This window comes from Anarrhichthys ocellatus, unplaced genomic scaffold, assembly GCF_004355925.1.
Source record: "Anarrhichthys ocellatus isolate YVR2014 unplaced genomic scaffold, GSC_Weel_1.0 scaffold41, whole genome shotgun sequence".
Classification (NCBI taxonomy): domain Eukaryota; kingdom Metazoa; phylum Chordata; class Actinopteri; order Perciformes; family Anarhichadidae; genus Anarrhichthys; species Anarrhichthys ocellatus.
The window spans coordinates 2,340,520-2,363,771 of NW_022280071.1; the positions used below are offsets into that span (position 1 = coordinate 2,340,520).

The window sequence follows — 23,252 nt, forward strand, 5'->3', positions numbered from 1 at the left end:
TTCATGTTAGATGTGATTAAACATATAAACTGTTTTATTTCATGATATAAGTGATTTAACATACAAACTGTTTTAGACACTTTATGTAACAGTCACTTGAGCCTTATATAGTGCTTCTGGTTCTAACAGGATCAAACCAGTTACAACCAGTTACATTGTAATGCTAAAATATATTTACGACTATGTGTCCGTGTTGTGAACCCGAAACTTACGTGTGGTTAAAACTATGGAGTAATGAGGAACTTGTAGTTGAAAGTCTCGTCTTACCTTGAAACCGTAACTGATTCCCAGTTGAACGCATCTGGCAGAAACTAGATAATGAGCAGATCAAGACAGCCTGTATCAGAAGACCTGTACTCCCCTATGTATGATTTATCGGAGTGGACCTCTCTATGACGTTGAATCTTGTACTTAGTCGAAGCTTTGCCACAGTCTACTGAATACGTAGCTGTGGTACTCTCTTCCCTCTTGCAAGCGAATAAACAGACAAAGACAACTTTGAATCTTCTGAAGACTTTATTATTGATTTGTGAACTCTCTTCTCCCGATTAACATAGAAAACCCTCTTCCCCTGTCCGTTAACCATGTGACAACAGAAGCTACCAGAGGAGCTTAAGGTGAGTTCCCTGGGTGAAGACTTGGCAGTGTTAGTCATAAATGGTGAGATGTTCACAATAGGCAATAGTAAAGTACAGACGATGTACATAACTATTCATACTGGGTGTTAGGGTTACATCCTACTGAGAGTGCTATAGGGTGTAGCCGTAAAAGACTTTCTGAGAGACAATAATTCCGAAATCCTAACGACTCAGCTATGGGGTGAGATAAAAGGCTGAAGGTATTCTGACACCTCCAAGAGGAACATAATCCTCGCAGGTGGGACAGCGGACGGAGTTACCACCGTGTTAGGTGCTTGTCCCGCTTTCCCCGGAGCAGGATCCGTTCACGCTGCAAAACCCTAGAAAAAGTAACCCATCTCCATCAAGGCTTTTATTTATTTTTATAATATATAATAGTCATTAGGAATCTATAACAAAATGATATCCTTTATACTACATCAACTATAAAACAAACTACTCAATTAAATGAATTATTTCCTATTTTCTTTGGTATTTTTGTTATATACTCTGTATATAACAAAAATACCCAATCAAATACCCAACAATCATCATTGCATATCTATATATGCAATGATGATTGCTGGGTATTTGATCATGTGATGAGTCAATATGATAAACGGTAGCTAGTTTAGTCGCAAGACTGACAAGCTGAGCACAAACTGAGCAAGCAGTCATGCCGTTCAAACATAAAAGTGGCAGTAAGTAGGGTCCTTCATAGCATGCACTGGGGCCAGTTGTAACACCTTTAAACACTGATGAGTAAGTGACAAATACATCTTTAAATCTCTGACAAAAGTTAGCTACAACTGCAGTCGCTCAAGTTTAGCCCTCCAACAAATTCATATATGGCAAAATCCAGTCAAGAATGATGAATAAAAATGAAAATAAAAAAGAACTTACAGACTTGTATTCTCTAAAGAGAAGGTCCTCTGGCTCCTACTGAAGAACATGTATTCTAAGTGCAGTTGTAAATGTAATTTATTGACAAGAAAAACTACCATCATTATCGCCAGTCTGTGCATCTTCTGTGTCTTCATTTTACAACATCGATATCATGCGGTGTTACACCCAGGTTTTGGTCAAACCAACAGCATACAATGATAACTCCTATACAAACATACATACATACAGTTTCTGTACAGGATATATCTATATTGATGAGTCATGTACAGCAGATCCCCATGGTGTTAGAATCAGAATAGTGGAATACAAAGAAAGGACACTTTCTGGTGGATCACAACAACTTCCTGTGGTGCACCTTGAATGGTTGGCGTGGAAATGAACATGTGGTGGAAAGTACACTAAATGAGACTGAAACAGTTTGTCTTTCTTCCAGGTTGCCATTCATTTTCATTCACTTCAGTTTGCTCCTGTATGAAACTCAAACAACTGAGACTTGGAAGTGTTACATTTGTAATCCATCTTTGTAAAGTTCTTGTCTGCTTAGATTTTGGCAAATTTCTGTTGCAGTATTGAATTATTTTATCCCATTCTGAAATGAATGGTAGTTTGGGTGTTTTGAGGTGGGGTTGTATGTACTTATTCATAGTCAGCGTGTTACCTACAGAAGACAGGAGAAGCAGAGAGGAGTACCAGCACTGGAGCAAAGTAAAGTGCTGCTGTGGACGAGTGCAGCACCAAAAGCCTTTTAGCCAATCCACCTTTTAAGAGAGCATAGGTAAGTTTCACTTTCAGGCTGTCTGCTGGCAAGATAAAGCAGTGAAAACACTCTAAATATAGCAAACACCTTAATGGATATTGATTTGTTTAGGTGGGTCTTTCTTTTTGATGTCGACCGCAGCTTATTGCTTTGCTCTTGTGTCGGTGTTCCTGCCTGTTTCTCCAAACTGGGGATGTGTTGACCGCCAACTACAGTCGGTAATACACTGACTTTGGATTAGGACCTCATACAACCCCACTTCAAACACCCAAACTATTTCTTTAAGGCAATGGCAGGTAATGGCATATTTGAAATAAATGTTTGTCCTGTATGAAGGCTTCATTTGATACAGGTTTTGCAGACCAAATATAGATGTCAAGATGTTAGTTTTGCCCTGCATTGTTTGTATTCTTTCTAGACTACAAACATAGCAAAATCATTGGAGAAATACTTAGCTACTATAAATACTGCTAGTACTAACGCAAGCTACAATAATACATTTGTGCAAAATCTCAGCAAAATGTTTGATTACATCATCTCAAATTAATGTCCTCCCGTAGAAAATGTAATCAGTTCTACAGTAAATATGAAGTCAATCAAAGAGCATTGAAGCACAATGACTGACTGAGGAACAGTACCAGCCCCGTATTGCAGATACACCTTGGCCGAATATCTCTCTTGAGTCCCAGTAACATTATTTAACATGACTACTCATCTGGATGAGATTGAATGTATGGATCTAAATCGTATGATCAGAGACATCAGAAGTCAACAGTTCAGCAGTCGTCACTACACCAGAACAAACAGGCACTATTCTCTGAAGACAAAACATTTCAGGCTTCATTTCCATTGACTTTACATTCTCAAATCTGTTTACCAAATTGTTCAACTGCTTGTACAGATGCATTCCGACTGGCTCCAAATTTTCACAACCTGGATCTTAAAGCTGCATTAATTGATTTGCAGGCTACTTGAGGCAGCGGGACAAGCTGAAAGCATAAAAGCTGTAATGTCTAGCTTGTTAGCAAATCTTTGTCTCTTTACATATCTGGCAGACACTGAATAATATTATTGTTATTTTGAGTCAATGCTCAGATGGCCTGAGAAAAGTAAATCCAATGTTCACTTTTTGTTAGCTCTATTTTGGTCTCCATCAGCCCATGAGAAACGCTCCGTCTCTTTAGCTGCTATGTGCTCCACTGTGTTCACCAGCTAGTTGCCAACTTTCAGTGCACAGTGGGTTAATCAGAGCCTTTTAGCTCAAATAGCTTCTTGCTGCTCTTAGATGACAGGTTGGTAGGGGTGTAGTTTACATGCTGGAAAAGCAAAACAATGAGCTAAAAGAGGCTCTTCATAGAGCTGAGCTTCACTGCGTTGTTGGATAAAAAGTCTCTGGTTCATCACTGTGTGCGTCTCCTTTTACATTGCACATCGTCATTTGATCCAACATGTTGATCGGTGCAGCTTTGAGCCTGGAGCTAGTCTGAAAAACAAGGGGGAACTGTATGGACATTAACTCCCCTTGCTTAGATAACAAGTCAGATTATGGGTTTGTGCCAAAAAGCCAAGTTCAGTATTTCCTTTTAAATACATCCCATTCAAAATAAAAGAGGAAACAAATTCTATGTCTAATGAGAAATAAGTGTTTCCAAGCTGACTTGACCACAACTTGGTCCTAGATTTGAGCAGGCAATGCAAAAGAAGTCTGAGCTGAAAGTAACACGGACAGACATGGACACGACTGCACAGTGATCCACTTTCTCACCAGTCAGTTCTTTTGCACATATACTAAATTGCACAGCGTCATTTGGGCCTTGTTATTACAAAGAGAGGACATTTGATTGCTCAACTAGAGAAATGCTGCAGGTGTTTGTAGTTGAAACCACATTTGGTAAAAAAGAAACATCAAGCAGCAAAAAGAGAAATTAGGCACCTTAACATCTCCAAAGGTCTCCAACAGTAGATTGTCTAGTTAGGGGGTTGTAAGATACAGAATAAGTCTAATATATTTTTGAAAACATTAGTTTGTCCTCATTGGTGCAGAGAAACAAGCAGGTCCATTCGTTTTTTGTATGTTCCTTCAAATTGTTGTATGAAGCTGATTTCACACAGAAGATTTACCGTCTTTTCATAAACATGCAGTCTTGCTTTGTTTCTTTGATCGTCAAGTGTGTGTTTGTGGTAACATTGCTGCCTTCCACACAATTGAACCTGGGTTTGATTCCAGGCCAGTGTATGCAGCGACATCTGTAAACCCAAACACCTGAAGATGGGTTCACTTCATTTGACACTGCGTTAAAGCTGCAATAACTGTGACTGGAATTCTAGTTTGTTTACCCAAGTGAACAGAATACTCATGATCACTAACATTGCTGATTTATGCATACTCAACATTAGAAACAGATATATTACATGCAAATCTGACATAACTTGCTAGGTTTTGCTACTTTTCATTCTACTTAAATTATTACATAACATAATTGGAAAGTAAGACTTCTACGTTTTCCTTTTAGTCAACATTATGGTCCTACTTTTACATCGATATTCCCAAGTTTAGAGACTGGAATTAAAAAGGTTTGAGTGCTTAATGTTTAACCACATGTGACCGTACAAACCAGTCACTCGAGCTAAGAATGGGCTATGACGTTGGTCATATGTACACAAACTAGAACTCAAGCTACAGATATAGACCCTTTTCACTCAGGTGCATTCATCATACCGAGATTAAAGAACCTTTTTTGAATTGATTCGTGTTTTTTCATTTCATTGACTAATCAGTTCATGAAATGTCAGAAATGATGGCAAAGTTTCATTATAACAGCTTAAGGTGATGTCTTCAAATTGTTTATTATGTCTGACCAACAGTGCAAAAACACAAACATATTCAATATCCATTACATGATATTTTAGAAGCTGGAAACAACAAAAGATAGCATTTTCATCAGCCACACTATCGTGAGCTTTTACACATGTTGGCCCGACATTCTTTCCAGACTAAAATATCCGAACGATTATTCTAACAGCTGTGGTGATCTCCTGGCCTTTCATCTAGTTTGGTTTATGGCCAAACAACCTGCAAACTGATGACATTACCATCAGCCTCAGCTGAACTTTGTGTTTAACAGATGTTAGTGGCTGACATGATAAACATTGTCATTGTGCATATGTTAGCATGCTGAAATGAGCATTTACAGTAGCTTAAAGCACTGCTGTGCATAAACACAACCTCACTAAGCTGCTAACACGGCTGCTGACTCTTGTTTTTTGATACATGAATTAAATGGTTAATCAATTACCAAAACTGTCACTATTCATTATCATACATTTCAGCAAGTTAAGAAATGTACAACATAAAGATTCTGTCATTAAATGAACTCCATAGTCCTGAAGGCTGTCGATATGGTTTTACATCCAATATCTACATGTAGTCACGTGACCCATAAAATATATCAATATCACATATTTGTATTTAGGTAGGGTTTATGTCACATCTGTTCTCAGTGGATGGAACATCTCATGTGATCCAATCCATCCATAGAGCTATTTATATTGTGACATGGCTAAAGTAAGGACAAGCTCGCTGTATCACTGGATGCAGGGAAGAAGAGAAATCCCCCATGCAAGTACTCTGACAAAGACATATGAGTGGTCCAGTTTGCTGTGTAAGACCAAGCTTACATGCACATAGTGAGTATTCAATACATAATGTGGATGGGGGAGAGGTGTTACTCAATGAAGATGTCTTCAGTGGGACAGGAGTAGCCAATGTTCTCCTTGTAATACTGCTGGAATGCCCTCCTGTGGGACACCAAAGGAGAGAATAAAGGAAATGACAGAAGAGATGAGCACACATCTGTTGTGTTGTATCGTCTAACACTCTCACTGGGTACAGAGCAAGATAGAACTACTGGCCTGACTGACATTATAGATATGATTAGAATATATATCATCATTATAGATATGATTATAATATATAACATCATTATAGATATGATTAGAATATATATCATCATTATAGATATGATTATAATATATAACATCATTATAGATATGATTAGAATATATAACATCATTATAGATATGATTGTATCGATAATGAATATAACTATTTTTGTCATTAAAAGTATTTAGATCCTTCACTTAAAGTCACAAAAAGGAACTTTCATTTTGTGATGATTTCGTAGGTCCCTGTGGGAGGAAGTGGTGGTGTTCCCGAGCACCAGATTCCCTTTAGAAAACCTCTGATTTAACTGCAGCAGCCTGGTCGGTCCTGGTTCTCCAGCAGCCTGGTGTCGGACTGTTTGCTCCGCTCAGTCAGCCCAGTATCATGGCAGGTGAAATAGTCACGAACACAGGACTGTCACCTTCGAGTCCGGTGTTCGACACCACGTTGTGGAGTTATGGTCGTAGTTTTGTTGCCTCAACCTAACCTCTGTTTAAACAAGTCGTTCCAAACCATCTCCAGCAGCGTGGCGTTGTTGTTTGCTACCAGTAGGAACCAACTGTTGCATAACCAGTTGTCACAGGTCAACTCCACTCCCTCCTCATCAGTCTAAAGTCCCTTCACCTGTTCACTCACCTGCCTCTGATCAGTAATCAAGCCCCTCTATAGACTCCTGCCTCCCAGACACACATTGCCAGAGTGTTCTTCGGTTTTCGATACCAGACTCTCCAGCACGCTCTCAGGACTGATCTCCTGTTACCGACCCTGCCTGCCCCTCTTCTACCCGCCTTGCCTGACTGCCGGTAAACCCAACAGCCTTCTGATCCTGACCCTGTTTAAACTCTGCCTGCTGTTTCTGGAAGTTTGTAATAAAAGGCCAAAGATCCCTGGAATCTTGTGTGTTGGATTTGGGTCCCTATACAACCGGTTACACCAGTAAAAGTTCCTCACAATAACTTTAAGTAAAAGAAGCAAAAGCCCAATGTCGAAATATTCCTTTATATACCTGCATTTGACTTTTTAGTAGCAAAGTAATACAAAGTAGTACTTGTTATGCAGAGTTGTACGTTGTTAAAACATATTATCTGCTCATTGTTATAATATCTTAATAAGCGAAGTAACGAGTAACTGTTGCTTTTAAATAAATGTAACCTAGGGGAGTACATCAAGTATGCTGGAGCCAGTACAACATTTCCCTGTGTAATGAAGTAGAAATATAAAGTAGCATAAACTAGAGATACTCAAATGAAGGTCCAGTACTTTATGTACCTTTCGGAGTACTTTCCAATGCTGGCCCTGAGCAGATATGTATATCCAACAGTAAAAGTCAGAAACTATGTATACAACAGGATAACAGCGAATACAGTATACAATACAATAGGTCTTACCCTACAGACTCGGCCAGAGGATGTGATGTTGTCTCTGACATCATCACGTGACAGGCAAAGCGCTGTTGGTCAGGGTGTTTGGTGATGATACCAAAATACCTGCAGTGGAATGATCAGCATTACTGTTCAGAGGTTGACTTACACTTATTTGTTGAGGCAAATCTGCTCATGCAAGTGTAGGAATCGATGAGATCAAGTGGTCCGACTCACTTGCTGTGTTTTGGATGACAGCCACAGAATGAGATGTTTTTCAACTGGAAGAAGTGGAAACACTGGTCCCCCTGAGAGACAAACACACACACACTGAGACGTAAACCTTTGAATGTTTTATGTTCGAAGTGTTCTATCTGGGATATTTATCCAAATTGTCAGAGTAGACATCAATATTACCTTTTTTGAGTAGCAGTTGTAGTTACTGCTGATCGCCACTATAGAGCGCTACAGCTAACTACAGCAAAGTAACTTATTGCCAACATCATAATTACCTGCAGCAGGTGACTGGATTTAAAAAGGTATTAAGCTTAAGAAGGTAGGTAGGTAGTGCACGTACCCTATGTGCAGAGTTACACTGGTCTTGGACACTGATCTTCACACCCTTCACACTAACCTCCAGCACACAGGCTGAGGGACGCTGACCTGCTGACCGCCTGTTACACGCCACCTGTAAACACAAATAATCAGTCAATCCGTCAATAAACATAGCTGAGGAGCCTTGACTCTCAGCAGCACAGTCTGGTATATTCTAGATGGATCAGTAGTGTTAGGCCAGTCTTAGGGTCATTATCATGTGACCATGATGTTTATGGTTGTGGCGGCCGCACTCAAAGGCAGATTAAAATGCTGGCTCATAGGGAGAGTTAAGACTGAAATACGCAGGGAGCTGTCAACATTCTCAGACACTTTCTCCAGAAAGACATTCAAAGGGTTCACATGAAGCGTCAGAAATATATTTGTGACCTCCGCACAGCTGAACAATCACGGCGTGACTAACCCTAACCCAAATAAAGTCTCCTGAGCCCAGCAGCAGTACTGAGCCCTGTGACAGCACCTCAGCCGGCAGCTCAACAGCCACTGGAAGTTTGTATTGTTCCTCTCTGTGCTGAATATAGAAAGAGATGAATTATTCCCCTACTCATTATTCAGAACTCCTACTTGTGTTGCAACAATGAGAAATCAATACAATTATTTGACTCTTTTTTCACAACGAGGGCAAACCTGCTGCACAGTAAAAGTACAATGTAAGACATGAGGTGACAGGAAAGAACGCGTCTCTTTACAAAGTAAGCCTGGAGCTTCAGTGTGCTCTAATGTTCTTGGTAAAGAGTTGGAGCCAGTGAAGTAAACACAATGATTACAGCTGCAACAGGCACAGCGTTCCACATTTATAACACACTGAATTTAAATCAGTTAAAGGGTCAATTCACCCAAATCTCACATAGTTTTGGTTTTATTTGTCTTGGCTTTGAGATTTCTACCCTCTGCAATAGGTTGAGACAGAGACGAATGAAATTTCACACTTAAAGTTTTCATTTGGTTCATTGGCCCACCTAGGCCCACCTGTGGCTACACATGTAGAATCAGGCTTTGTAAGGCAGATAGGTGGGAGGGTTGGGCAGAGTTCCCCGGTAGCTCTCGGCTAACGCAGTGAGCTTCCATGCTCGTCGTCTTGTCAGTTTGGTAGTTTTCGGTTGTCCTGTTCAACGTATCCTCATACAATGGTTCGTATTGTAAATCCCCCCACTGCGGGACTAATAAAGGATTATCTTATCTTATCTTATGATATCTTACAAAAAGTCATTCCTCATTTTTCATGCATTTTCCAAGAATGTCCAGCAACTCATGTAAATTGAAGCTGGTTACTGCTGACAGTCTTTTCAATACAAACGTCCGTCTTCACAGGATACAACTTTGTTAGGTTTAGGCAACATTGTGGTTTGTGTTAAAATGACTAGTACGGAAGTTACATGACTAATAACTCAGCGTTTGGATTAAAATAACTACGTGACAAATAAATCAATATTGTGACTTCTGGTTACAGGGACAAGAACCGCAGTCTACCCTACAAACATCTGCTGTTTTACCCATCTGTCCACCCTGACCTCCTCCCCACACACTGTTTGTCACTCTTAATACATCCCTTTTTGTGATTACATGGAATAAATACAAATTGATTTTGTGAGATATATACAAATTACATTTATTTTCGTAGGTATAGCTACAAATGGTAAATGAGAACATGTCCTGTCAGGATGTAGCGTTTACTTTATAAAATACATTTGTACCAAGCGATACTTACTTGACAAATGGTTCAAATTTGTGGGGAAAGTTGATCCATTTTCAGGAGCTATGTCTCTGAAGCCCGCTCGCTAAATGCTCAACCTGGAAGTTAACTACCATAGTTGATCACTCCAACACTGATGATCAGATTGAATGGTTAGCTTCTGTTGTTCAGTGTCTGTATGTACCTTCTGCATTGCAGCACAGAGCATGTCGTTGCCTTTGTGGATTGGGACCTGAACTGAACCCAGAAATTGCACCAGGAACTGGTCTATCCAGCCATCTTTCTGGACTGCGACAACAAAGGAGAAAAAATAAACTATAATTATGAGGTGTTGTTGATGGTAGTGCTATTCTATTTTTTCATTACAGTTTTTTGCAGTGTACCTTGGTTAATATCTTTGGCCAGCCTGACAGCGTAGAAAGCAGGGAAGATGCCAGTAGCTCCAGTCCTCATGTTGTAACCCTGACACCACAGGTCCTCAGACTGGTTCAGCATTAACACCGGATCATCTGATTCTAGGTACAGCTCGTCTGCATGACGAGGGACAAACCTAAAAAATGTACAGATTATTATCTTATGGGTTTATTTGGAAATGTCACAATTAGCTTGTGTGTGTTCATATGTTTTGACCTGTAGACAGCTCTGTGGCTCTGCTGTCTCTCCACTCCATCCAAAACACAGGAGAACACACCAAATGACCCAGCACCTGAATGATACAGCATTTATGTTATACTCAAAATCGTATCATCACAAACACAACAGCAAGTGATCCAATCTTGGCACTTACTGAGGAATGGAGAGTTCAAATGGCCACCACCATGAGAACGCTTAGAGCTTCTATGAGTTGGAATTGGAAGTTATTGACCTTGACTACTCCTGGTAGCAGTATGAAAAGAGATACCAAGGTACGCCACTACTCCCGCCCCTTCAACTCGGAGACCCTCAAAGTCAATAACAAATGTACTGTATGTAAAAGCACATTTAAAAACAATCTACGTTTGAGAAGTGCACAGACCAGAACAGGTAGATTAAAATCATAAGTAAAAAAATACCGACATAACCATCAATGCACACAACTCAAAGGCACAAATAAAAAACACACGACACAAGTCAAAAATCAGCCACATCAGGAGGAATCAAACGCTAGTGAATAAAAGTGTGTTTTGAGACTGGACTTGAATTTATCAGGATACATCCCCACTACTACCTTTCTCATTTTAACACACATCTTTTGCTATGTTTACACCTAGTGCACACTCCACACCGCCGTTTTAGATCCCCTAAATGGAGACATTTAAAAACACGGCTGACGCCATTTTGGCTTAAAAATGTCAGGGTTGTATTTGAGTCTGGACGGGCAGAAACGTAGACCTTTGAAAACAATGATGCAGACTCCCACGTTCACTACTTGATTGGGTTTTAGCAGTCATAACATGTCCTTCCCTGATTTGTCCCCTTGATTACCCAGCAGCTAGTGGTGATTCAACATGGATAAGGAATTACAGGTATTGCTGACTGTATTGTTTGTTATACTAGCAGCTGTTGTGCAGTTATATTATGCATTTTATAATACTACTACTGCGTACATGTGCAAGAGTCAAGCTTTTATTTGAGTGCTTTGCGAGAAGCGTGTCCAGGGACGTGATCAGCCTTACGGAGCGGACGTTTGAAGGCACCGTTCCCTACTTTTAGGAGGGCTGATGCTTAATTTTATACAACTATTGTGAAGCTCACAAAGAAACTGTAAATGACCAAAAGTATCAATTAAAACTGTTAAAATGAAAACGTACGAGTGTGGTTGTCGCATCAATGGAAGCAACAGATCTAATGCTGTCTCACAGTCTAGGGACTGAAACAGCAGCGGAGTGGTCACCCATGTGCTTAAGTTTGACTTGCGGGAGAACCAGTAGCCCCAAGTCAGCTGATCTGAGGGACCTCAAAGGAGAATGAGAGCTTAGGTATTGTGTAATACAAGAGAGGGCCAGCCCATAAAGAGGCATTTATAGACAAACAGGAGAACCTTCAAATAAATTCTGAACCATACTGGCAGCCAGTAGATAGAGGCCAGAATATGGGTGATATGGTCCCTCTTCCGGGTACCTGTGAGGAGCCAGGCTGCAGCGTTCTGGACCAGTTTCAGGCAGGACAGGAACTACTGACTAATCCCAGTATAAAGGGAGTTGCAGTAGTGCCACTGGGCTGGATGTAAAGGCTTGAGAATGTCATCCAAGCCTTTACATCCCCAGAAGCATGTAGTAGTATTGGAAATACAATAATGATTCCTGAGACTTTTTGTGGAACTTTACTGAATTAAGCAGAACTAACATGGCAATGCGGTGGACATTTTCACAGTAGTTACTTCCTACAGTGATGCTCATAAGGACTGGTGTATTGCTATATTTGTTTCTCAGTTCTTCTGTAAAATATTTAATCGTATTTGGAATATTTCACTTTATAGTATTCTATTCTATTTCTTTAACAGTTTTGTTATTGGTTTCAGGGACAAACTAATTTAATTTCAGGTCCTGTGCATGATTGTGTATGTGACCAATAAATGTAATTTGATATGATATGATATGAATTTGTGAAAAACAGCGACATACAAAAGACAAAAAGTTTGTCGGCTGGAAGCAAAACAAAATGTCATTTCATTGTGATTATCAGGCTTCACCTGAACCTCACTGCCTCCAATTAATGAACTGCCAATGTGTGTAAAGTCAGTTTTTTGACAGTAACAATGTAAGCTTCAACATACTCAATCAGCAGAAATATGCATTGATGTGATGAATAAAGTGAACTTCCACCATTATATAAACCCTTTCAAGACTATATCACGTATAGTATCAGTGAATATACTTATAACCCTAATAAACGTATTCCTCTCTCTGTACAATATCAAATCACAGAAAAGAGAGCTGTGATGCAGACAATCTAAAAACCCTAGTCACATATTTTTGCCTGATTATTCATTTCTAAAATATTTTTGCTTCAAACTAAATATTGAGATAATATACAAACCTGTGGTGCTGTAATGACTGCTGTTGTTGGAAAACAGGTTGAGGAACTTCTTACTTCTGGAAGCTGCTGGTCTTCCTCCATTAGACTCTTCTTCCTCTGAAGTTGTGGTTGATGTTACCTTGGACGGCTTGCAGATCTTTGCCACAACTTCCCTCCTCCTTTTCACCTCTTCCTCCCTCTTCCTCTTCAAATCCTCTTCCCTCCTTCTCTTCATCTCGTCCTCCTTTCTTCGGTTTTCTTCCTCGTTCCTTCTGTCTTGGAACCAAAAACAAGGAAAAGTTAAACCACTAGCAGCAATTAGCAGGAACAAAGGAACCATGCAAACAGACAGTGTATTCTTGATTTCAACTTCAGACAATCTTCTGTTCTGAAGCTGCACATGCAGTATCATCTAGTGAGGTGCTCCACAAGGCTTAGTATTGGGTCCTCTGCTCTTCAAGTAAATCACTGTGCCTTATTGGACAAATAAACAAAAGAAGTGAAAGCACGAGCTGAGCTAGCTAGTGCTTTCGCCTACTAGTCTGTCCAAACATACTTGGCCAATAAAGCTTATTCTATTATAATTTACTAAACTACAGAATAATCCTTTTAAACAGTGATATTTTTTTAAATCCTCAACTTTGCAGTGTGAGTGCACCCCGTCTAGTAATGTTACAGAAATATTATCCTTTAATTAGATTAACAGACTGAAATGAAGATGAAGTTACTGTATGAAAGGGGCATGTTTTTCTTTTAGTTTTGGTTATTAAAGACAGTATTCTCTGTCAGTCACTAAGTCTGTCCCTCGTTCCAACTCTTGCGTAACGCCACGACCATTCCTTTAACTCAACTTCATTAATCATCGATATTATATAAGGAATAATGTACAGCGATCATTATTATTATTATCTTTGAAAAGAAACATGACTTGAATCATCCTGAAGGGCTTCATTTCCAAATGTATTTCATTTAATTAATATGAATTAATTATTTGCTGTACATTACATGGATACTTACAAAATAAATCAATAATTTCAGTCAAAACATTGTTTAAAAAAATATTGCTTTAAAAATGATTGTATTGCTTCCACTAAAATAAATAGTTTACATCAACCCCTTCTCACTCACAAAGCGTCAAATAACACATCGGCGTATGACACCGATGCTCATTTAGCGTTTGAAGGAGACACACCCGCCTGCAGAATTAAAGGAAGAGCAACTGGCATTGTATAACGTGAAGGGGAGGTGGATGGGTCGGGGGAAAAAAGGGCTTTCGTCCAGGAGCCCACTGCTCATGTCCTGAGTGAAACTTAAAGTAAAGGTTTTGTCATGTCAATCGTTAGTCACGTGAGCCGTAACGTCTTTAGTTAAGCACCATCAGGTGTAAACTTAGTTTGTACACAAGATGTCTTCAACCTAACGGGCAGATAAAAATGGAATTTACTGAGGTTATTCATGCTCCCAAAGGGACAAACCTTTACATTTCATGAACTTTAATGAACTGTTTGGGACAGAAGAGAGCTCAGCCATGTCAAAAAAAACAATCTGTACCTTGCTTCCTTGCTTCCTCTCTCCTCTTCCTTTCCTCCTCATACTCTGGATCTTCCTCCTCATTGGCTGACTGATAGACCGTCTCTGCATCACTGTCATCATTGTGCTCATTGTAACTGTGCAAGCAGTCCTTGAGGCTGACCAGCTCTAATTGAGCGTGCTCATCGACTACCAGAGTGTATTTCACAGAGTCATAGTTTAACAGTGCCATAGCTTCACTCTGTGGTACAATCTGAGCAGCAGCACCATCTCCCTGAGTGACAGAGTTGGTGCCATCCATCTCAGTGTTATAGTCACCTTTTCCTCCCCTTGCTTCCACCTCTGACTTGGTACAGTCCATCTCTGTTTTTTCATTATCTGTAAGGCAGGGGGTTGGACCAATCTGGACGTTTAGGCAGGGAGTTGGATCTCCCTCTCCCTCTTCTTCACTGATGTCAGGGTCGATTCGGTGGAATAGAGAAGGATGCAGAGGCCCTGGTGGGGGTCCCTCTGTATCTGAGCTGAGGGACATTCTGTTTGACCCCCCCTCGCTGCTGGACCGGGAGAGGATAGGGGGGTTGTCTTGAGTCCTGTCATGGTTTTGGCCTTAAAACACACAATATGTTAGATATAAAGAGATTAGATGTAAGGAGGAACTTGTGAGCTGCTTGCAAACAAAATGGGAATCAAATATGGACAAAATGATGTATGAACCAGAGATATGATTAGATAGATTAGATGTACCTTCCCTTGAAAAGTCATGTTGTGGCATGATACAGATATTGAAAAGAGCAAACTAGTACTTTTAGCAGAATGAAGCCAGACATTTCACAGCACTAATCTTTATCACTAAGTATAAAAGTTACAACACTCACCACCCTGTGCTAAAGGTAGGTTCATTACCTTGGTCTTGTGTCTTGTCCTCGGTTCTTGGTGCTACAGGCGTGCGTGGGACCACCATGGATGTCAGATAAACTTCCTGGTTAGACAGTATGTCATTGGGCTTCAATACCCCGACTTTGTTTACCCCTTTAGCAGCTACTTTTACTTTCCCATCAGCCCCCCGGCCTTTCAGTCCATTTGTTTCTCTTGGCCTCTGAGGTCCATTTCTCTCTTTCTCCTTCCCCCTGGACTGCTCACACAGTCTTCCTCCTCTCCTATCTTCCTTCCCCGCTGTCCCTCCATCCTTTCCTCTGATGTCTCCTAAGCTCCTCTCTCTCATTGCTGGGGCTCCTCTTCCTCCTCTCTTTTGACTCCTTGGTGTGCTGGAGGACTGTGTGTGTGTGGCGCCTGAAACCTGTCTTTCCCGCAGTCGAGCTCGCGTGTCTACAGTGGTGGCAGCAGCCTGAGAGTTAGCTTTGCTGTTCACTCCGTTGGCTGTGGGTGCTTTTGGGGCCGGGCGGCGCGTTCTGTGCTGAACTTTGTCCTCCGCTTTTGGCTGGATATCCGGTGGTGCTAGATCCCCTTAAGACACACACAGAAAAAAAACAAAGGTATTAGATTCTTTATTAGGCAATCAGTTGTACACAAAGGGATTATCAAAGTAGCATACAGTCGGCAGTTTATCCTGGATAAATAGGAATTACAGGAACTGAAAAAAAATGTACATGAATCATTTAAAATATTTTCTCCTTCATTCTCGAGGATAGATAGATAGCCTGAAATCCATCCAAATTCTAGCTTTGACCAAAGAGATTAAAACAGGAGCTTCAACCATGTAAAATCTTCCACTGTAAATCACCAGTCCTCTGTTTAATAGGAGGTTCATCCTTTTGCTGTGTACAGGTCCACAAGTTTATGTTTGTTCTACTTAATGAGGGTTCTGAAAACCCTGCCACATCTAGAAGAAAACCAAGCTCTGAGAAAGGATCAGTCGCATCATGAGTTTCCCCTCCTCTGCCGTGTGTCTTAGAGCAGCATCTTAACCTCCTCCTCAGTCAGTCTATCAGCCCACCTGCTCAGGATATACGAGCTCTGCCAAAAGGAGATCAGTCCAAGAAGAGAGGCCATAGCTGTGAGTCTATAAATCCAGGACCAGCTACATCCACCACTTTCCTCAGGGTGATAAATCCAGGTGCATAGCATGCTGGTGTATCACCAGCATGCTATGCACCTGGTGCATGGTGTTGTATTGTCCTGGATGTCCATTCTGGCTCCATTAACGAGAGGTTCTTCTAGTAACCAGTGCAGCGAGCAAGTAGGTTCCAGTCTCTTTCATTTAAAAAAGTTCCACACCGTAAAAGGTGCCTAATGAAAAGGAGGTAATCCACACAGATTTAAAAGATCAAAATCCATTAAAAGAGTTCAGTGTCTACTCCCAGACCAGCTGCCTTCCTTAAAATACAGTTTGTTACGTCTCTCCACACCACATCTGTTGGACCTGTGAGATAGCTCTAACTGGAACCTGAAAGTTCCAGACACTGCCCCCCTGTTTTCTCTTGGTAAAAACAGTACAGTTTTAGGGACCCAATGCAGTCTATCCCAGAAGAGGTCCACTGAGGCCATGTCCACACATTTCCATTTTAAAATGCACATATTTTGCGTCTTAGCGTCCACACTAGGCTGGAGTTTTAGAGCAACAGAAAAGTATAAGTTTGGAAACGCTTCCAAGGACAGATACGTTTGAAAGCTACGGGGTTACCTCCTAGTGTGGACGGGCGTAAACGCATAAGTTTGGAAACGATGACGTAGACAACACATAAACCTATACTTGTTCATCTATATTTTGATTACGGATCAAATTATTCATGGCAACAGAGCTTTAAATGTCAATTCTTTGAAAATATCTAATTCTGCAAGAGTTTAACTCTATCTGAAGCAGGGAGATGAAGTTGGAATTGACATTGTTACTTTGTTTTGGTTGGTTGTTTTTCAGTGTCATTTAGTGTCCATACCTGTAATATGTGGGGAGGAGGAACAGGAGTCTTTCCAGCTGTCCTTCTTGCCTAAAGAGTTGTTGTTGATGGAGTCCTGGATAGAGTTAGTGAAACAGAGCAGCAATGTAGGAGCAAAAACCAACACATGATTGGGTTATCACACACACACACACACACACACACACACACACACACACACACGGTTTAGCCTGAGGTGTTAATCCATAACTCTTGTCTGCTTACTGTAGTCTATCTGAGAGGATTATAGATACAAAATGTGATATACAGTACATGGAGCAGCAGGGATCTGCTCGATAACTACGATTTCACCAGAAAAAGACTTTATACACTAAATTAGACATTACATTATATGCTATACATTAGTGTTTCACTATGGCTGTTGGCAAAGAGGGTATTAATGTCAACACCTATTAATACATTATGTTTCTTCTTATGTTTCTGTTCCTGTTTCATTTATTTGCTGCATCTATTAATCGATCTGTCTGTCTGTCTGTCTATCTTTCTATTTGTCTGTCTATCTTTCTATTTGTCTGTCTGTCTGTCTGTCCCTCTTTTTTTGTCAGAAAGAGGAAGGGGCAGTGACTAGGCTGCATCATATCAACGTTGACATCATGGAATGCTGACTCACTTACTGACATCACATCATGCAACTTCTTTCCCTCATGCACACCCCATTAAGTTACTATGGTTACTGTGTGTGTGTGTGTGTGTGTGTGTGTGTGTGTGTGTGTGTGTGTGTGAGTGTGAGAGAGAGAGAGAGAGAGAGGGGGAGATGGAGAGAGACAGTGGCAGAATCAATCATCTCTGTCTGTGTTAGGCACAGCCCTCTCCATGATGACATCCTCTTTCAGACTGATGCTACAGAGTATGTGGTGATTTCAATGTGCAGACAGAAATCTGATGAAAACAGTTTTAACATCAACAATCGTCTCATTGCCATTTGTCATTTTCTGATGCAAAGAAATACAGTAGCTATGGTACTGTAAGAGTGCAGTTGAGAGACTTTAAAGAATCCGCCTTTTGGTTAATTTACCCGTTAGAACCATCACAGTGAAGCCAACCCTTTCTGGTCAATAAAAACATGTTTTCATCCCAAAAGTCTAATGACATCAGCAGATTGTTTCATACACTGAATTCACAAAAAGATTACCTGATTTTGCATCCGCAAAACCTATCATGTTTAATTCTCAAAGCACTGTCAGAGTTTGACTTGATATGGTAAGCCAGCACTAGAAGAAGAAGAAGAAGAAGAAGAGTAAGCCCTTATTAGTCCCACAGTGGGAAATGTATTCTCTGCATTTATTCCCTAGTTTATAGGGAGCAGTGGGCTGCTGAGAAGTGCCTGGGGAGCAGTTAGGGGTTCAGTGTCTTGCTCAGGGACACTTCGCCACAGGACACGTGGTAGCCAAGGATCCAACCTTGCGGTTAGTGGACGACCCTCTCCACCTCATGAGCCACGGTTGCTCCAATGTCAAATATATTCAATGTTTTTAAGTACACATATATGAGACCAATGTATCACAACTAGTATTAATAGTATGAGTGAAACTATTTAACATATAACCTGTTTGACTTGATGTAAAGCTTGAGAAGAATTAAAGCTTTTTAAAAAATGAGCCTTGGAGGACGCTGCACCTGCTGGTGTAATACGGTTAAGAGAAGAATGGAATATGCCTGAGGGGAAAACTCAGATGTCAATGGAACATACTTAAAGGGGAAAGTTCATGAATTTCCATGTCATTTCCATGTCATTGCCATTTCCATTACCATAGAAATTACACCATTATCTCCAAGGCAACAGAGGAGTTTAAGGATAAAGGTGGAACATTGGCCCCAGACAGAGGAACTATATAAGACAGTGTTAAGAGCAGAATACTCAATTGGACTCCGAAAGCTACCTCGGGTTTATACTTTGCTCAAAGAATAAACTCTATTGCATTGAACTCTGACGGTTTCCAGTGATTTATTCAAACATCTTTGGGAAACCAATAGCTGCAAATTGCAGAATGTGAAAAAATGTGTATAAACTAAAGTCCCTTCATGAGGCAGAGTTGGATGTAAGTATATGTTTAATATATGTCTAACATAGTATGTCCTGGTTTGGTGCTTGTCTTGTGTTCTTTGGAGGAAAACAAGCCTCTAAGCAAGGAAAGCCATAAGAAGGATTATTAACGAGTGATATATAGTGTGCTAATGAGAACAGTGGGCATATCTGCTAGCTATGAAGACACATTATACATTAGAATAGTGGTATATTTGGTAAAAGGTGTGTAGTACATTTGTGAGATCATCATAAATGTAAGAGAAAAAACTGCAGGAAAGTTTTAAAGCTGGGAAGAGCCTTTTAAGTAGGGAGGTGAGTTAATACCGAATATTGTGCGCATTGTTAAGAGGCTTTCGGGCCAGCGACAGAAAAATGATTGCATGTGTCACTAAGGGAACTGCGGGATGGTTATTGCTCCCATGGGGCCTTCGGGATGGCGAAATAGGAAATTTTGCGTGTTTTGCTAAGGGGCCTATGGGACAGCGACAGGTGCAAAGGGCCTGCGAGATGGCAACATTTAAAAATCAGGCGGTGACAGTCGCTAAGGGTTACAACGGGAGGACAACACTGGCCGGAGAAGTGTAAATAGTACATGTAAATAGTACATAGTATATATAATGCATCAGCCAGCCGACAGAGATACAGTAGCAGGAAAAGTCCAATAGTGGTGCCGAGAAATATGAGGAAAACAAGTAAACTGCTAAGGTAATGTGATTTTGGAGATGATCCAGAATGCGGCCCAAGCGAAAGAGAGCGTACAGCATTGTAAAATAAAAAAGAAAAGTATGGGGGAAGTGGATTGCAACCAAAAGGAAGGAAAGCACACAGTTTCAGGAAGAGGTTAACAACATCAAGAAAAATAAGGGAAGTGGATTCAGACCTCCTGCTGCCATTAAGGCACTGTGACAGAATATCTATACCGTGAGAAAAGGCAAAGAGTAAAGGTCATCAAAGGAAGGCTAGACAAATTAAGAGTACGTACGATACAGCAGACGGAGAATGCATCAATTCTAGTGGCCAACAAAGGCATGACATGCTTGTTTTCCTCCAAAGAACACAAGACAAGCACCAAGACAGTAGGCTTCTCTGGGAAACACAAATAACACAGACGGTCCCAATGCTGATTGCAGGTAAAACCATAGTTACACCTCTACTCTACTCAGCCAACACCCCCAGCAATTTACTGGGAAGAGACATTTAGTGTCCCCTCAAAGCAAAAATGATGTGCACACAAAATGGCCTATTCGTAGACTTCCCCGAAAACCAACCGCTAGGAATGATGCCAGTAAAAATACAACAAGAAACTGCCAAATAAAAACAACCCGCTGTATATTGGCTCTGAGTGATGCCATACAGGACAGAAACACGTTGAAACTGTGGGTGCAGGCACAGGTCCCACAACTCCCACTTCACTGTACTCTCCTGCATGATGAACAACAGCAGCATAAAGACTATGACAATTGTTGGGAAGAGTTGCTAACTAGAAAACCATACAACCTGGTCAGCCAAGACTTGTAGACCCACAAGGAGTGGATGTGGCAGTAACCCTACCATCTGAACTGAAAGACTGGTTTCAAGTCAATGACTCCACCCCAGACGTTCCAAGTACTATGCGGTCAAAACAGCCCCTCTGCCAACCATCGTGGGCAGCAGGACAAGCACACAGTTTAACCCAGCTGCACTAGACCGAGGAAGCAGAACAACCATTCCAGGCACTAAAAGGTGACTGGCAAACTCCCCCAGCACTCGGAAACTCCGATTATTCAAAGCATTTTCACCTATACGTCACGGAGAGATCAGGCTATGCAAGTGCAGTACCCAAGATACCCCAATAGGAAAACAATCACTGGCCAACTACAGCACTAAATTGGAGAATATTGAGTCAGGCTTGCCACCCTGTTATCAGGGGTTGGCAGCAGCAGCATTTGCATTTCAAAAAGCTTCAGTTTTAACTATGGATACTATGTATACATTTCACCAGTAAAATGCCCTGCTCACAAACCCACAATTTGTTATAACTCAGGCTAGGAAAACAGGGTATGAAGTTATACGTATGGCACCTGAACTCATTATCCGCCACAGGGAGCAGTAGAATGAGCTAATGGTACACTAAGTCGGCCAACTGTACTTTACTAGTTAAAGGTCCAGTGCCGCGGTTGCCGAATCTGAGTTTGCCAGTGAGGCTTAGTTAAAGTTAGTTACTGTACATTACTGCTGCGGTGAGGATTTGCCTACTTCTGCTTCTTCTTTTCCTTTCTTTTAAACTAATCCCCACACATGTACATATACACATATCGGTTGTGCTGTTATGCTTATCACAGAGGGAAGTGGCGTGTAAGCGTGGCCTCTATTGCTCCATTATGTTATCGCGGCTACGCCACCATTTTTTAGTTTTGCATGTGATTGTTTGTTGATTTTAGGTAGTATGTTTGTAATTGTATGTTAGTTGTTGATTTATAAAATGATTGACTTTGATCAGTATTGTAGAAGTAGATAAACTCTGTTATACTTTCAAGACCAGTTTTCTGATTATTTTGTGCGTGTGTATTTGTGATAATAGCTGGATATTGTGGCATGTGTTTGAATTCTAACCTCTGAATCTGGAATAGTACTTTGATGATTGACATTTTTGCGTGAACACCAATCTTGAGACTTAATCCATGATTTGGTTGTTGGTCCCTGATCCCAGGGTGGTGCCCTGTTATTATTAATAACCAAACATGCTCCTGCTAGGTCCCAACAATGTTAAAGTCTAATGTCTGGCTGATGTTTTTAAGCTATTCAAACGGCGTGCCTCTAGTGTTGGCATTATTTACCTGTTGGTCGATCAGTTGTAACACAACTTTGATCCAGACCGAAATACCTCAGCAACCACTGTCATGAAATTGTCCTGAGAGGACATTTGTGGTTCAGAATGAAAGATCTTGACAACGATTGAATACATTGCCTTGAAAGGTATATTGAAGACATTCTAATGATTTTAGTGATCCCCAGATTTTTCCTCTAGTGCGCAAAGCAGATAAAAATTGCTCAACATTTTGTACAGTTCCCAGACAAAGTATTCAACAAATCATTCCCTGACTTTTGCTTTAACACCACCATGAGGTTGACATTTAACTGTGAGCATGTATACTGACGTGATCATTTTTCACAAATTGGGTGGTTCGTAGGGAGAAAAAAGGCAGACAGGTTTAGCAAAACCCAGGCCTAATGACATAATTAAATTACCCCTTGTGCCGACTGTGCCTTGCTTACTATCCCTGCATTGGTCCAAGGCTGTTTTTTCTCTTAAGATGTGGCACATAATTTAAATAAAATAACATGCAAGAATCTTACACGCTATAATAACAGCACAGATTCAGTCAGGCCGCCTAAGTTTAGAATTCTAAATTGAAGTAGAAGTTTCCATCAGACTAGTAATGGTGCTAAAGCTAAATTAGGCCCTAGGTATGCAAAAACTATTTTAAGTCAAGCCAATCTACCATGTGATAAAATGAGAAACCCTTTGAAGCAGCATAATGATGATACCTCTTACCACTCTGGGCTTGAGTATCACACTCTGCAACTTGTTATTTTTCTCACAAAAAGAGTCAAGGCAATTCGGATCTGGCAGCCACACTTCTTGAAGAGTTGGTGATCAGAGAACAACCTCCTGCCCAACATGAACAAAAAACCAAGGAGCTGATTGTTCATTGGAAAAAGGAGGTGAGGACCACACCCCTGTCTACACTGAAAAAAAAAAAGTGACATTTACTTGAAAAAAGCTAGGTAACAATTTGCACTCAGAAATTCCGAGTAATTTTTACTCAGGAATTCTCAAGTTAAGTTTACTTACTAGTAAGAATTGTTTTTTATCCAAAATTTAAGTAACTTTTACTTGCAAATGTCTTCC

The 23,252-nt window shown here is 40.6% G+C and overlaps 1 protein-coding gene across 1 annotated transcript in view; it reads right to left on the reverse strand.

Moving 5' to 3' along the window:
* Window positions 1–1,580: 1,580 nt before the first annotated feature.
* LOC116394808 (C-Jun-amino-terminal kinase-interacting protein 1-like) overlaps window positions 1,581–23,252 on the reverse strand; it is a 34,337-nt gene continuing 12,665 nt past the window's right edge. Inside the window, exons 2-12 of the mRNA XM_031868130.1 lie at window positions 17,314–17,389; window positions 15,323–15,883; window positions 14,441–15,025; window positions 12,911–13,165; window positions 10,523–10,598; window positions 10,276–10,442; window positions 10,077–10,180; window positions 8,162–8,272; window positions 7,822–7,892; window positions 7,612–7,710; window positions 1,581–6,078 (exon numbers count right to left, since the gene is read on the reverse strand). Coding sequence (XP_031723990.1) covers window positions 6,006–6,078; window positions 7,612–7,710; window positions 7,822–7,892; window positions 8,162–8,272; window positions 10,077–10,180; window positions 10,276–10,442; window positions 10,523–10,598; window positions 12,911–13,165; window positions 14,441–15,025; window positions 15,323–15,883; window positions 17,314–17,389 — 2,178 coding nt within the window. The 3' untranslated portion in view covers window positions 1,581–6,005. The remainder of the gene's footprint in view (window positions 6,079–7,611; window positions 7,711–7,821; window positions 7,893–8,161; window positions 8,273–10,076; window positions 10,181–10,275; window positions 10,443–10,522; window positions 10,599–12,910; window positions 13,166–14,440; window positions 15,026–15,322; window positions 15,884–17,313; window positions 17,390–23,252) is intronic.